This window comes from Xiphias gladius, chromosome 19 (genome assembly GCF_016859285.1).
Source record: "Xiphias gladius isolate SHS-SW01 ecotype Sanya breed wild chromosome 19, ASM1685928v1, whole genome shotgun sequence".
Taxonomy (NCBI): Eukaryota; Metazoa; Chordata; class Actinopteri; order Istiophoriformes; family Xiphiidae; genus Xiphias; species Xiphias gladius.
In genome coordinates, this window is record NC_053418.1 from 17,149,329 (window position 1) to 17,166,579 (window position 17,251).

The 17,251-nt window shown below is 38.6% G+C and overlaps 1 protein-coding gene across 1 annotated transcript in view; it reads right to left on the bottom strand.

Annotated features, from left to right (window-relative positions):
• The window catches only part of LOC120804955 (EGF-like repeat and discoidin I-like domain-containing protein 3), a 92,233-nt gene that overhangs the window by 16,379 nt on the left and 58,603 nt on the right, over positions 1-17,251 (bottom strand). Inside the window, exons 4-6 of the mRNA XM_040154701.1 lie at positions 15,704-15,817; positions 8,598-8,779; positions 629-784 (exon numbers count right to left, since the gene is read on the bottom strand). Coding sequence (XP_040010635.1) covers positions 629-784; positions 8,598-8,779; positions 15,704-15,817 — 452 coding nt within the window. The remainder of the gene's footprint in view (positions 1-628; positions 785-8,597; positions 8,780-15,703; positions 15,818-17,251) is intronic.

A 17,251-nucleotide genomic window follows, 5' to 3' on the forward strand; every position in this document is an offset into this window, starting at 1 on the left:
AACTTATATTAGGTCAAGGATCAGGGCATGTAACTGCTTCAAACAAACTGACAGATCCTGCTACACAGGTATTTGTACCAGCCTGCTCACAAAGTTACAACTTCCACCTCAAAAACTGCTGTATACAAATTTACACTCAATCGTGCACAGTCTCACTTTCTTTATGCCAAATTTTGACTGGCAGACAGACAAGGAACAAAATCAAGATCACAGAATTTTCATGTCCAGGCTCATTGTTCTGTGTAATAAATTTGAGAGCATGTTTGGAAGTCAGGGTCATTCGGAGCTCAGCCAAATGGCGGACAGCCGTGGTTTGCTGTCAGGAACGATAGAAGGCTGTGTGGCCTATTTGGTGGCTGTTCATCCCCAAATAGTATAAAAATTCAATCAAGAAGTCATAAAAGTGGAGGGGGTAAAGGGCAGCAAGATGGGCCCGGTGTGTGCTAGCTAATTAAAAAGCCATCTCATCATGTCCTCCACCCTGCCCTTGACTGAGTGCATAGTCTCTAGTCGCTGTGTGTGCACGTGTATAAGTGTCTGTCTTTTTCTATCTGTTACAGAGTGAAAGAGTGGAGAGATGACAAAGCGTGTGCATGCCTGTGTTTGCGTGCCCATGTGTGTGTCTCACCATATCCTCATCTTTTCCCTTGACTTTGTATGTTCTCCAGGTCTTCCCGTCATCACTGTAGGCTACTTTGTAAGACTTGACGTACTCTGGGCTGCCGATACGCTTTGCACCCTGGGTAATGAGGCCTGTGACCCTCATTCTCCTCTGCAGGTTTATCTGTGGAGTCCAAAAAAAGACCAAATCAAGAAATTATAGCTTAATTTTCAGATACTTTAAAAGTGTGCATTTGTGTCTGTCTGTGTGCATGAGCAGTGTGCGTATGCAAGTCATGGGAATCAATTGGCCCCCTTGTATCTTTTCTGTCAGGGCCATCCATCTTATTCAGAAAGTCAGTGATCAAATGGAACGTTTAATCAATCCTCACGCTCCAGATCTATTCTGTCAACCCTGTGCAGACTGTCAATATGGTGCCAATGTAAAGTGGCTTGGAGAGCCAAGAGGAAAAGCTAGAGCTTAGGAAGAGGAAAGTGATGAATGCTTCGATAGATCCTGCGTAGCGCACACATCGCAGGATCATAATTATCTAAGCATGATGTCACACATAAGTAAAGTTTGCTTTGACATGCCTTTCACTGACAGGTCACTGAAAAAGTACATTTTAGCAAAATTGCACCTTTTCCACATATTTCCCTCTCCCAAATTAGATTTAGATTCTGCAATCATTGGATGGGTTTTGATATGTCTATATTTAATTTATGTTTTTGTGTTTACATGCGCAGTCTATTCATAATGCTAAATTTAGGGTTATAAAGTGGACAACTTAATGATTTGGTCCTTAAAAGTGCAAAGTGCAAAAAACAGACAGCTGTAATGTTGCATTCTTGCGTTTATTGCTTTATATCCTTAAACTAAGGGGCCATTTGGTCAAAATGTAAGTCGGTGCCAAGGATGCACATCACTAATGGGCCAGCATCTCAGAAGACAAGATGATTTCAATAACTAGTTTACAAATATATATCTTTGTTGCAATTTTTTTAATCTTTTAAAAAGGTGTCAAGTTAAAGAATGATACATTTAGAAAAATTGCTTCCTCAGTCCCACCCATCCTTCCACATCTTTGGCAAAATTCCAGTAGCCTGCCTCCAATCACAGGATTTGCAGAAAGCTTCAGAGACCAACACATGTCACATCCATGTTTTTCCACAGTCGGCATCATTAACCCATCGTTGCTGGCTGTCTACAAAAGTGCCTCACTTGCCCCTTTAATTCTGGTGAACTGGATAAAAAAAAAAAAAAAGAGACGTCTACAGAGTTAGGCTATTTTGTTATTTTTCTTAACAGCTGATGGCAGCTGACTTTACTGTGACAAAATGGCACATGTTGGTTTAATCACAGACTGTGTGCACAGGCAAACACACGTACACACACCATGCTCTTTTTTTCATGGTGAATTTTAATATTGATAAAAAGTAGGGAGGGATAACACAAGGCAATTTCAGACACTGTAGTGCACCTCTGACAGTCTGTGACAAATAAGATGAAGCAAATAAATGGTGATGACAATTATTCATTAATCATTTTGGCACTACATTCAAACCAAGCTGCTTCATTTTCAGGAAAAGCTGAATTTGTGGCTCATCTAGCTCACCCTCTGACAAAATATGAAAACACAGCTGTCTATTTTTCCATAGTTGGAAAAGAACAGAAGGGCAGCAGTTATACACAGAGTAGGTAATAAGCAGAGGACATTTAACCTAGCATGGCCAAATCCAAAAAAGAGATGCAGATTGAAACAGAAATAAGAATTACTCCTATGAATTGGACTAGTCTGGCTCAAGGTCCCATTTTTTCTTGGTTTCATTTTTAAGATCATGTATTCTAGACAACAAAATCTATAACTTAACGTGATATTGAAAACAAATAAGTCTTTATTTCAGTTCAAGTTTGTGAAGCTGAAGTCTGTTTCTCTTGATGAACATGAACCATTTTAAAGCTGATCTACGAGAAATGGAAGTCTAACTTCTCTGACAATGTGACCATATTCAGGATGGCATTCCGGGGGCTTGAGCTCATTTTCCGGTGCAGAGATGGTAGCATTACTATGAAATAAGGCAATTTACAAGTAAAATATTTGAGAGCAAAAGCTCAAACAGATAGGCAGAGCCCGCTAAGTTATACTCTCCTTTTATGTTAATGACAAAACTCTAAGCTGTGTCTCCTGAGGACATTAGAGATTAGAGTATTGGTTCTTACGGATCCAGCATAAAAAAAGAACTGTTTACTGTGTGTTCATCAACCTTGTCTGAACAGTCAAAAACAACTGGAGTAAAGTATAATAATGTTATATCGCAGCATGGACTTCTTTTCTAATTTCCATTTGTAGCGACAAGATCACTCACATATATTTTTTCTACATACTTAAACCAAGGCATCAAGTTAATTATAAAATAAGGACTGCTCTAAGAGCCTCAGAGCTGCAATGACCCACTCTTTCTCATTCACAGCATTTCTTCGCTCTTCTTAGCATTCTCCATAGAGGTAGATACTACTCGCACTAATTAGTGGCCTTGTCACTAAAAGGCCACTGCCTGGGTAATTGGGGTGATCCTTCACATTTTTAATGACCACTCAGAAATACACCTCTGTCACTTCAGCGTTAATAGTGATGCATTTATTTGTTTTAGTGAGGCATCGCTGGAAACATGCTCTGTGAGCAGACCTTTGTCTACAGATGTATATATTTCAGTTTGAAGGAAAAGACCTCAGTGTGACAGACATTAACCTAAATCAATTGAAATGCACACGGGTGTGTAAAAAGCTTACACTGACGAAAACAAATAACACCACAACAATTTTAGTACATAACGTGATTGTATGAACCAAAAAGTTATCAATTTGTTTGATGATTTACTATTTTCCTAATATCATTTCACGAAATCTGGCATAATTCTTGGATGCACCCAAATTGAGATGACACATGCATAAATTCCGAGCAAAATCTGTTGGCATTTAGCTGATATGTCTTCCATATATTTGCCCTATATATAGCCATTACTGGATGGTAATGAGACTAGGTCACTTCAGATTTTTTCACAATCCATCTTCATACAAAAACATTCAATTGCACTGATTCAAATGTTTTCCCAAAATCAGCATTATGTTGTCTTCCACCATGTATATACTATGTGTTTTACGTGCATCAAATACAGAGGCAGAATAAAAATGTCTATGCTTTTTCTATTATTAAGAAAGCTACAGAATTGCGTGTCCTTAGCAGACGTATACACTCTGTGAGTTTGGTTTAGAGACTTTGTGCTAAAGAGAGCTAGAAAGAACACTGTAAACATAAAACTCCAAGGCACCCGTTCACCCTTTCCTTCTTCTAGACACACACAGTACCTTGTGTCTGAAGTTCTCTGGGTAAAATGCATGAGCCTCTGAAAAAATGAACTTCTACATCAAACCATATCTGTTCTCAAACTTCATTTGCAAAACAAATACAATACCACTTCTTTGCATGGTGTAATTTAACCTGTTTTCTCTCTGAAAAACATTCACTGCTCTGAGAAAATGTTCAGCCAACAGCAGCATTCTGGAACTGACTACATCCTGTTGCTGTAATTCACACACTACCACAATTTTGAGGCTTCAATGATATTTGTGAAACAGTTTTTTTTAAAGTAATTCTTACGAAATTATCAGTTACTTTAGGCCATGGTGCTATTGACAAACACATCTTTGATTTCCCATTTCTTTGAGATCACAGGGATGGTTATACTATTAGCAGCAAAAAATGACTCTAACAAGGCAGATGTTGCGTTACAGTGAACAAAGCTACAGGCTGTGTTAAGATGGCCAGAGGATTCTGGTCTTAACATTGTTTTTGTACTTTGCATTTATGTTTTCATCTAGATGTAGAGCCCAGTAAAATAAGAAATCCATTTCATTGGCAAATTTGACTTGTGCATAATAACTACAACTGAAACAATTGGTCGATTAACGGCAACTATTTTATCAATTAATAATTTCAGGCAGTGTTCACGCAAAAATGCCAAAAAAATCTCTGGTTCCAGATTCGAGGATTCGCTTTTTTCCCCCTCATTATATGAGAGGTTAAAGTGGGCTGGAACGATCCGGAACAGCATTCCAGCACCTTCTATTAATACAGTATGTAAATAAATCTGATTGGTAGTTTCATACATAGTAATGTGAGCCAATGGACTGTCAAAAAAACCATTATGTTTTTTACTGGCCCTGTCTATCTCTTTACCAGCCCTCACTGTGCTGCGTGTGCGTTCTGGAACTGACATATCTAATCAACCCCCCCGCCCCAACTGTCAAACCCCACTTTAACCCATGATCATATATGATAGTTAACTAACTCTTTCCAGATTTTTGGATTGTTGGTCCGACAAACCAAGCTGTTTGAATAGGTCACCTTTGACTCTGGGGAATTAGAATTAGAACTATTTTCTGACATTTTGTAGTCAGAATGGATTAATCGAGAAATTCGACAGCATTATAATCAGTAATGAAAATAATAATTCCTTTCAGCCCTAATCATGACTCATTCTCAAATTTTTCATCTCAAATGCTTATTGTTCTGTAGTGTAGTCATATTACAGTAAATCAGAACATGAAATCCCTCTGCTAAACAATGAAGAATGGGTGTGCCTTCAAATTCAGTTGAACAAATTGCACATCATTTGAACTGTATTCAAACTTGACTATTGGAAAAAGTGACAGCCCTATTACACATATGTGCAGACACAAGGTACATATTCAAATTACATCAGCGTTTCTTTTTTTTTTTCTTTCTTTCTGGTTGATTGACTGTATAAAATGTTTGGTGTGTACGGGTAATACGCTCTGTATATTGTACCTAACCACAGTCACATATAGAAGAAAGTCTGAGATATAAGTGACTCTTTGTAAGAGCTGCCAATCAACCAATGTCCCTCCTAGAGCACAACGTAAAAACAATTCAGGATATGCAATCATGTTATCATTGTGTTTGGTCCTGTGACCATTGCAAAGGTTTATTTAATTTTTTAAATGATATGAACAAAAAGCCCAAATCTGTTCACTACTGACATGTTATGGCAGGACCAGAAATAGGCAGGCCCATCACTGTCCGCGATTTGAAGCCGTTCTGCCTGGGAATAAATGGACGCCACAGTGATGTTAGAGACTTATATATTACTCAAAGTATACATCAGGTTATAGCTCTCGGTGGTAAAGTTACTGCATTAGGTTCAGGCCTGAGGACCTGGACTCATTATTAACTAAGAATAACTCGTGGAGGGAAATCTGAGACCCTTACTTACAAAAATGTCCTGATAAAATGCAGAGAACACTGCAGTGCATGAATCCACAGGCTTTATTCAATTATTGTTAATTGGTGTCATGCTGTGGTTACAAAAATAAACCCTTGTGGAAAGGCATTTTTCGGGTAACATCTCGACCACAGGACAGACTGTAGATTGCTTTAATAACTGAGGTTACATTGGAATGAAAAGGGAACAGCTCCCTAGACAAAAACAGAATCAAAGTCCACTGTAAGCTAGTTTTGTAGTATATACATAAGGTACGTGGCACATGCCGGCAAATGTGAGCACTGGAATGGAGGTCTGCATCTGAACATTTTTTCATTAACTGTTTAGCTTACATTAAATTATGCATAGACCCTCTTAGCCTTCACAAGGGATTTGAATTGTTTCATTCTTCCAACGCATCTGGCTGGAGCTATATTTTGCCGATATTGGTCAGACCAGTAGCATATTTCCCCTGAGTGTTCACATGCAATTTTATGGCAAGGCTGTGTGAACAGTGGCGAGCTCACACGCACGTACAATTCGCAAACATACAAACTGACATAAACACAAACAAACACATTTAAAGTGTTTGCATGCTTTTTTTTTTTTTGCAACCCCGTAATGTATTATTCACAGAACGTTGCTCTATGTTCGATTCATTTGTTGAGGTTTTGGGGGAAAGAGGTGAAACTGGCTGACATCCAAAGTTAGATACTGAACCAGAGAAAACCTTACAAATAGCCGGACAGATCAGATTCCTATTCTAATAGGGCTGTCATCTGTCAGTGTAACCTGTTTCACATGACAGACATGCAAACATAGTCATGCCGCATCAATCTACAAATGCACACCACCGGCTCCTTAGCATAATCCCAAAACACTGACATGACTGTACACCTCTGTACTCACATCCCAATTATCCAGGCCCTCTGTAGAAACACACAATGCCTACAGCATACCGCGCAACATCCCACATGGCATCATTAAAGACAAACAAACCGCCTGAATGTTTTATGTCCCGTTTTCTTCACCCTCTCCATGTGCCAGGCTCCTTTTTTCTGACTCATGTTGGCTGTTACTTTGACTCTCTCTCTCTCTTTTTCCTTTTTTACAAATCCATTTTTCCCCTGTCTTACTATTTTCTTGTTGTTAGGTACAGCTACACTTTCCCCCTCATATCATGTATCTGCTCGCTTCAAAGGTTGCCGTCAGCGTTTCTGTTGTCACAGAAGTCACTCAAGAGTAAGAGAAATGTAACAAAGCTGAAAAAAAACGTATTGGTTAATTAATTAACTAACTCAATAATTAATTGCTAAAATGACTATTTATTATCATATCTTTCTATCAGGAATACTGTACAATCTGTGGGACTGGACCAAGCCTTGGAAGAGAAGTGGAGCTGAGGGGAAATTTATATAACATAGCTATACATCATCTGACAGTTGTTTTATATGCCACAGTCGCTTCAGCACAGCCTCTTGATGTATGACTATTTTGCTCAACATAAATCCAGAAAATCAGTTCCACACTAGAGCCAGATCATTTCAGGTGAGGGAGAAGTGCAGAAGCTTCAACATTATAAGTTAAATCTTTGCCTAATGCAACAAGACCTACTACACGGCTAGGGTTCAAATTCTGTAACTCTACACATATGAATGATTATTTAGGATTAAAATAGGCCCAGAAAGGACAGACAACGATAGAGGCTTAGCATGTGACTGAGGAAATGATTCTGGTCCATCAGGCAATCTATCGTAACTATCTGTCTATTTTATTCTTTGACAATAAGTACCAACTAATGGCACGGCAAGATGGTTAACTTTAACAAAGCCTAAGTAAGAGGAGAGTTGAATGTATTATTGCTTTGTTGCTATAAACATCTAATTTATTTTCCTTTCACAATTCACAGCCTGTTATAGATGAAGGCCCCTAGGTGGTCATTGAAGCCCTGTTTTACAAAAGGACAAGAAGAGGCACTGAATTGTTAAGCTGAATTCAATCTTTTTTATGAATAACAGGGAGATTACTCTTAATATTACTGTTGAGTGCTGTGCAAATGTATAAATCAAATCTCTCTCTTGACAGCAAGGTGATTTGCACACCAGAATTTACATAACACATAAGAAAGAGAAAGCGTCAGTGCATTGAAAAATTACAGTAATGTGCACCATAGTTATGGTTTCTAGGAAACCTCTATTGCCACAGTCCATTCATGATACAAAATACAGCATACAGGCTAGTGCAGGTATGCCTGTGGGCATGGCACGTTTAAATGTGAAAACAAGAGGTCAAAGAGTTGAGTAGCTGTTAGCAATTCATCACCACAAAGTGAGACACACCAGCCACTACCTGAAAACAGTTATGCCCTTTAACGCTGTTCCTCACACTTGACTACACCTGCATCTGTTCTACCCCCAGCTTACACTTTTATGGCTTTTTATTACCATCAAGTGAGTCATCAATTTTACAGTATGTCTAATTAATTCTAAAGTTTTAAATGCTGCTATTTCACAGTCATACGTTTATACAAACCCTCAACTAAAACCAAGTGACGTTATACAGTAGGGAACTTTTAAATATAAGTCAAACCAACAATTTAAAGTCACATAAAACAAGTGTATAAAGTGTATCTATAATAAAGATTGTGGCTTTGTCTCAATTCATCTGTATCTGGCCCGGCTGTGCGTGTCGCCTGTCTGGTGACATTGCTTTACCTGGATCCATGGCCATCTGTCATTTTCGGCAGCAGTCCAGGCATTGACCAGGCCCTTCTTGTTGAGGCGTGCAAAGTAGGGGTACCACTTCTGCAAGCCGAAGAGAGCGCGGTGGGTGGAAGAGGCTGTTATCTGTTGGTTGGAGATTATACCGCCCTCCATGCCCAGGGCTCCGGAGCATTCTGAGTGAAGAGAGGGAGAAAAGGACAGATGGCCCTTCATATAATTCCAGCACTCAAAAATGTGTACAACTCAGTCTATGAAATGCATGTAGATTTTTCAAAATTACCACAAAGATCACATTTTGTAATGTCATTTTATCATCCACATCTTGTTCCATTTCTTTCTACAGTGTCTCCATATCAGAGTCAATGTCTTTGTTTATCTCTCCCTCTCAGACACGAAAACCTAAGTGTCCTCTACTTGTACTACAACCAGACACAGCCATTAAACTGTAACTTTTCTCACTCTCTGTTATATCTTTGTGATAACCTGTTCTTTGAGGTCACCATCAATTTGTTCACCCTGACTCCTTTCTCTCGTACTATAATTGTTGCTTTGATTCATCACAACAAAAAACTCCTAATGTTTCCATTACAGCAAAATCTTTTGAGCCGTCAACAAGAAGACTCCCCTCTGCCTTCATGCTGTCCAAATCCGAGGGACTAACAGGTTGCTCTTGCATCAGTGACATAGCCTTAGGGCTTCATCCCAAGGAAGTGTGGCCACTTCTGGACAGTATGATCCCCAAAGTCAACAAGCTTTGAAACAGCTTTAAATATCCTCAAGGCTGCAGCATTAAAGTGGGGAGACATAATAGCAACTGAAAGCAAGGCCCTTTCTTTGAGCAGCTTGTTTTCCCTCCTAATCATAATTGGTATGGACCAGGCACATCAAGAGAATTTAATAGACACACCTGTGGTGATAGGCTTTCTGGCAATGTTTATCCAATAAAGAAATTATTGTTCTGAATAACAACAAGACAAGTACTTCTTTGTAAAAAAAAATAAAATAAACAAAAAACAAACAAACAAAAAACACATGAGAAATGAAACAATGTAGAAAAAGATGGGGAGGGGGCATGTATCCATATGGTATGTTATATAAATAAACACATACCACAATATACAATTTTATTGTGTAAAATTGAAAGTCTAAAAAAGTTGCCATTTCTCCCCAAAGGTGATTTTCCTAATCGCTCATTTACACACAAAACATCTGGTTTTCTATCAAAAAAATGTCAGATTTTGTGAGATTCAGCCAGCACCAGGATGGATTCATTAGGATGTGAAATGCATTCAAACTGTATACTTTGCCTCTATAATTATAAGCTAACTTTGCCTGCGGAAAGGCATCATCACTGAGGACACAGTCAAGAAAACAACCTAAACAGTTGCAGTTGTTCCAATTGTTGTTCAAAACAGCTGTGGGAGGTTGCCATCAAAAATGAATCAGATGTGACTGCAGGCCTTCAGAATCCTTTAGCCTGAATAAATTGTGTTACAGAGTTGTACAACTGCAATGAAACTGCCCCGCCATTGGCTATCATTCCAATCTTAAGTTATATTATGCAACTTCTTGAGTTAGAAATATCTTAAAAAGTAGTTCCCCATGCTGTGAGAGGTTACATAAATGCAAGGAATTAAAGCTGGGCATTTTTTGTTCTCAAATATCTTTCCTAATTGAACATGATTGTAATTAATATTGTATATCTCTGCATCTACCACCTTCTCACCTACAGTACCTTTTTCACTGTATAAGGAAAAGTGGCTTGAAAGTATTTCAGTTATTTATGGTTTGACCCAAAAAAGATGAATATCCACTGCAAAATATGCTGAAGAACCTTCCCAGTGAATAACAGCTAACACAGCTAACACTGGCTAAATAGGCTAAAGAATATTACTCAATGTTTACTGGATGTTTCAACGCCCTCTTTAATGTCACGGCAGTGTGTGTTACACAGAGAAACTACCTTAAACTGCAATCAGGCGTATTTAATTCTCTATCAGAGTATAAAGTCATGAGGTTGAACATAAACCTCAGATGTGTAGCAAAATTAAATTTATTTCCCATTACTTTTCCTATTGTGGAACAGCAGTTAACAGGAAGAAATTCTACCTTATCTGTTCTTGATGTTTATTTCTAATGACAACATGGAAAAAAATGATTAGAGCAAAAAAAACAGAAGACATGTAAAATGTAAAACACTTCTTTTTGTGAACAGTGGTGGATCTGATTAAAATTTAATCAGCCCATTTGATTTCTCCCATTAGCGTATGTCTGGTTACAGATGATGAAATAGCTGTGCTTAAGAGCCTAAAAACCACAATTTAGGAAAGGCTGAGGCAGCTTGGAATTGCCCCAAAAGAATGAGGACATATCAAGTGAAGGATTCATCCAGAGGCACTACTTGCTTATGCTGGATGAAGTTTAATTGTCCATGTAAACCAGCCTTCAGGGGAAGCCTGGAGCAATGGTCACCAGAAGGCTGTGATGCCATCTTCACCATTTAGGCAAAAAACACCTAAGCATTTCAAACCCAGGACAGGCAAGGCACACACACTTACCAGCAGACAATGAACCTAGCTGCGCTGAGAGCTGCGAGATGACTTTCACCACACAAGATAGCCAAGAGTGAAAGAAGAATGGAACAATGAAAACAACCCTTGCAACTTATCCAGCTGGTAAAACAGTGGGGCTTTAGTTAACAGGGAGCCAGGGAGACAGTGAGTAATGTCTGAAAACAGTCCAGGGGAATCAACTTGAGGAGAGAAGAGAGCACAGAGTATATCTGCGTGTCTGTGTGTGTGTGTGTGTGTGTGTGTGTGTGTGTGTATACTGACAGAGATGTGTTTATATATTCCACTATGGTAAATCACTCTCGCTTCACTAGTTTTTCCTTTTGTGTGACTCACTGCCTCCAGACTGATGAGAGGATGGTGTAGGTGGCTGCAGTAGCCTACTGCTGAAGCTAAAACAAGCTTGGAGAGCTTTTATCTTGAGACGTGGTAAACCAGTTTCAACCAAAGGCTTGGAAAAGAGAGAGTGTGAGATTAGCACTTTCCAAAATGACCAATGTTTTAGATACACAGTGATCCCAGTTGCATTTGCATTTTAGTACTGTAGCCCTAATCCCTGTAATTCAGAGACAATGGATATCTCTGTATTTTAGTGTCTTTCTCTGCTTAACACAGAGTGAAAAAAGGGCCTTAGGCAAGGAGCTTCATCCGTCAGCACAATATCTAAAAATTCAACTTGTATAAATGGCCGGCCACAAAATTGGACATAGACATTCATCTCTTGAGCCAGGGGACTAGTGATTAAAACGGATTTGATATCATTTTGAGCCATAACTATGTAAATATACCAGCCAAATATAAGCCTAAGGGTATGTTTGCAGACTCATCAATCAACAGGAAGATGTCTTTAGGTGTTGCAGTAAGTTGAGGTGCCCCCCTAATGTACAGGTATACATGCTGTTCTGCCAGAAGCACCAAAAGGCATATCACCCTGATTTAACTCCTGAAAGTGAAATAGATTCTATTTTATTCCCTATTACGACCTGACATCAGGGCTGGGGTGCAATGTTTCATCAACACGATATGATATTTGTCTAGATGTTGTACTTCTTGGGCAGCTCTCTTCTAAGATATTCTATGTGGATGTTGTGGCAGGACACCGTTGCAAAGCCATGGTCCTTATCCCATTGTGATAAGTAATGATGAGCCACTCTTAACGAGCTGCCTGCCAGTCGTCCGTCAGAGCAGCGGGGGCAGCCAGCCCCCGGGCACTGGCCTGCCTGCCCCTGAGCATACATCAGCCCTGCGACAGCATACATCACTAACACCAGCCATACCATGATGTGGCAGCTGAATCCATCTCCCACAAACCCTACCTACAGCCTAAACAAATTAGAGTCCCACCGAAATTAATTCCAGCACACCGATATTCATGAGCATGCAGGGAAAGCAGGGAAGAGGAAAAGAGTAATAAACACACAAAACAGATGTCAGCCATACGACGGAGGATCCACAAGTGACAAACGAGTCTGAATTAAATGCACCTGTACGTATAATATGTAGGAGTCTCAGTGCTCCACACATTCATCTGTAGTACAAAGCAGTCAGAAAAAGTGACAGTCAAGACAAGCAATGGAAAGATGAAAGATGAAAGTAAGTTTAAGGTAAACTTACTTTAAGGTAAACTTACTTTCATTGGTGTACTTGAATGGATTCAGGATTCTGCTCAGGGCAGATGTTTCTACAGTCATGGTAGCCTTAAGATGCTTTTTGGGAAACAGGGCCATGAACAGCCACCATCTTTCCTCAATAATGGCTCTTTAACTGACCATTTAACCCATATTAGTGTCTGAAAGTGTGAATATCTCTGGACGATTACAGCAGTAACAATCCCAAATTAGTTTCAGCAGAAAGGCTGAAGCAGCTCGTTCCAAGTGTTATCTCGCTGTATTTTATGCTTTCTTGGGTATTTTACTGGGACTCATGTTGGCAAGTGATAGATATGATTTTTCTCTTCACTCCTTGCTTTCCATTGAATCATGGGAATCGATATTGAATGGTCTTCAATTACTTCAATAAAACAGGATAATCAGTGAACAGGCAGGCAATGGCCAAAACCCCACTACAGCTTTCACATAATATTCTCACACTGATTTCAGGTATAGTACGGTGCAGCCAGAAAATGTACAGCTGTTTAATCTGCAACTTGCCCACACATACGATGTGGGCTGAAGGAACAAGTCAGAGGAGATGATGAGTCCTTGCATATAAGTGCATTCCAGGCATTCTACCTTTTTCTGTGCACACTACATTCACTGGGGACCTGACTGTATTTCTTATGATAAGACTGCAACATATTCAACAAATATTGAATTTAAATATAGGAAGTCTAAATTTTGATTTTGATTTTGAAGGGTCTTTCACCGCTTTTACCCATCACAAGGAGCTCTGGGGCTCTGGAGATGCTTTGTCAAATCTAGAAAAAAAAACAAAAAAGGAAAAACAAAACAGAGGGATCTCACAGTAATGTCATCAGGGTTATTGCAGCTTGGGCTTGAAGACTACAAATTTGTAGCTGAAAGTTTGCAGAAGTGAGCATGTTATATAAGTTTGCAAGGTGTGGGCGTGTACCAGGCAGAGCGGGTGTTATGCATTGAGTAGCACTGTGAGAAATGTAGGTTTCAACATTTTTTGGAACCTGAATCATAATAGGGACTAAACATCTGGATATCTAGGCCTCTGCTACTTCAATCTTTTTTCTGTTCCGGTTCCTCGTAATCCAGTCTCTCAGTTCCTGGCTGTTATTTTTAACATGAAGCAGCCTTGTCAGAAAACATATAGTTCAGTCTGAAAGTATTAGGACTGTGGTGTGTTTGGCACTTGATTAAAAAAGGAAAAAACAAAAGAAAAAAACAAAAACCAAGGTGATAGCACTGGCTTTTAGCTCAACGGATGTTTGTGGTTGTTAAAATCTACATCAGGTGAGTAGTTTAGGAGGTATTGCCTTTTTTTCCCTTGGGGGAAAACTACAGTATAAAAAGGGCTAAAATTTCTACACAGTTCATCTACTGTGGATGTACACCCCATTAAATTAAAGGCGCACTTTCAACTCGTGGTGACTGTTACATTTTGAATCTAATGTGATGATATACAGAGCCAAACCATTCTTATACTTAGACTGCACTGCAATTTTCTAAATAACAGGCTGAATTAATGGTTGTATATTATACTGTACAAATATTGAATTTATTTGGGAAAATGGAAATCAGCATCATTAAACAAATAATGGAGCTCTGCCTACTGTATGTTCAATCATCAAAAGTAATTCTTTCTTCCTAAAAGTGTGTGTTTCACTCACTGCACCAACATAATCAGCCAGGCTTTGTTTCCTGACCCGTCTCTATTCACAAACATTCCCTCTGCCTCCTGTCATTCAGTTTTTAAAATCAACTACCAAAATTGTTCTCTTCCCGATGCACACTTTTTCAAAGTTCCTGACTGTAGAGGTCTGGTCTGTCGCAGAACAATTGTGCTGCACCTAAAATAGATAATCTGATGAATTCATTTGTGAGTAGCAGTGCAGGGGTGGCTCAGGGCTCAGAGTCCACTGATACATTAATCCTAATATGTTCCTCGACTGAGCAGACAAAATCCCCACAATAGCATAATAAACACATGAAGCCCCTTTGAGCTCTCCGGCGTCTTGCAAAAAGAAAGCCACTTCTGATAAGACAGCAGCTCTCTCTCTGTTTCCCTAAAGCCACTGGGCAAAAAAATGAAATGAGGGCTTGCCTGCACACAGTGACTTCTCAGCATTCAAATGTTTTGTTTGTTTGTTTGTTTGTTTCATCATTTTGCTTTAGAATTAATTGGGTTTGTCTTGCAGAACATGCAGAATTTAAGCGCTTTTTCTTGTGTAGTCATGTTTTCTATTTAATTAATATAAGGGGAAAGTTAAGTGTATCTTCATGACATATTAATGAAATTTGAATAAATGTGCTGTGAATAATTTTGCATTTTTTTTGTTGCTCAGATCTCATATTCACGTTGTAGTGTTTGAACTAAAGTTAAACACAATTAGAATTATTCTGACTTTATGGCTGATAATTCATCTCAGAATATATATATATATTTCAGAATATAATTATGATGCCTTCAGAAACCATGAACATTTTATGGAATATAAAGACTCCAGATATTCAAGGTTTAAACAAACAATATATTATCATGCTCCTCTGGCTATATACAAAATTTACAGGGGGAATTCCTGTTCTTTCCATGAAATCTATCCTGTCCAATATCAGATAAGATCCACTCATACCCCATTTATATGTTTCAGATATAATTGAGGGATGATTATTTAATAAATGCTCAAGATTTTTCCTCATTCATTAGAGAAAACCCTGAAGTATGCACTAAACAAACAAACCTTTCAAATGATGATTTCAAACTACCAGCAAACTGTCTCTGATCGATCAGTTTGCTCATTTTGCAATTACCCGTAGCATCAGGTGTGATGTTAAAAATCAGTGGGAAGTTGTAATAGAGTTAAAAAACAAACATTAAAAAAGAAACATGAACACTTACTGTATTGACAGTTCCTCCCCATGTACTCCCCCGGGCATTCGCAGGAATAGTTGGCAACCAGATCTGTGCAAATGCCCCCATTCTTGCACGGGTCCCTTTCACATTCGTTAATATCTAGAAAAGCCAAGAAAAAAAAAAAGGTGCATTCATTTATTTGAAGCAAACATGTAGGCAATTAGAAAGACCTCATCCTCATTAGAATGCATTGGTATGGAGCATATATTGAATTTTCCCTTCCCTCCCTTCCTTTTCCAGACCTGCCTATGGCAGCTACAATATCTTTAATCCTCTAAAACATGCCCTGAGTTGTCTGTGACTCATAGGTATATTTTGGCTTCATGTATATGTAACTAGGCTTGAGGTTTTGAAAGCTTAAGGAAGTGAAACATGATTAAAGTAAGTCTGTTACGGTGCTTCATCCCTCTGAGGTTTTATCTATAAAATCTATAATAGTCACTTGGGCAGATTTGTAATATCTCAAAATATATCTTTTTACGGTGAATGTCTTATGCTCCAGAGAAATATAGTCATGGTCTTTACACATAATGGTCACTGAGGTACTGTGACTAGAAGCAGTAGCATTTTTAATCTGCAGCAGAGCAGAATACTAAAAAAATAAATAAATGAAAAGAGTGAAATAAAAGAGAGAGAGAGAGAGAGAGAGAAATAGGAATGTTTTGTGATTCACCCCAAAATCCACGGGGGACCGGTGAGACAACTATATTTGGGTGAAGATGTTTGATGAAATTGAGCTGTAAAACCTTCCCAAAAGATGATAAAAAAAAAAAAAAAAGTAATGCAGGTTGAATCTCGAAAACAGAAACACATCTATTTTGTTTTCATTTATCTAGTATGCATGAGGACACATTTTGCATGTATATCAGCCTGGATATGTAGAATTGTATATAATCCTAAATACAATCTAACACTGTGTTTTTTATTTAAATATTTTATCACATATTTATTTATTTATTGAGCACATAGCTGGCACATTTCAAGACAAGGCCTGCTGTGTCTTGTAATGTGATGACTACATCCCGATGATTCAAATGTAATGTATGTAAAATAAAAAGCAAAATACTGATGCTGCAAATGTGCTGCTGTTCATCTTGTGTATTTTTATCACTGTTGGATAGAATGAAGAAAACACTTGTACTAGCCACATGTCATCTTGTGGCTTATAGAGCACAACAAAAGAGCTGATTTTCACAGTTGGCACTAAAAACGCTACTTTTGAAAGACAGACTGCATCAATACAAAACTATGCTGGACACAAAGTAGGTTGATCAAATGCAAACTGCAGGGTCCACTCAGGTTTGATTAGGATAGAACATTTTACACAATTATTTGGTCAGGCTTCGAGGATTCATGCATGTGACATTTGTTATGAGGGGTGCTGCATTATTTTTGCATTTTGCCATTGCGCAGATGGTATGTGATTGTCTATTTGACTATCTGTGCACGTATATGTGTGGCTGTTTTTCAGGGACTGTTCCCCAAGACATTTTCATAGCCATTTAATACAAAGCCATTAAAGCCCCATATCAC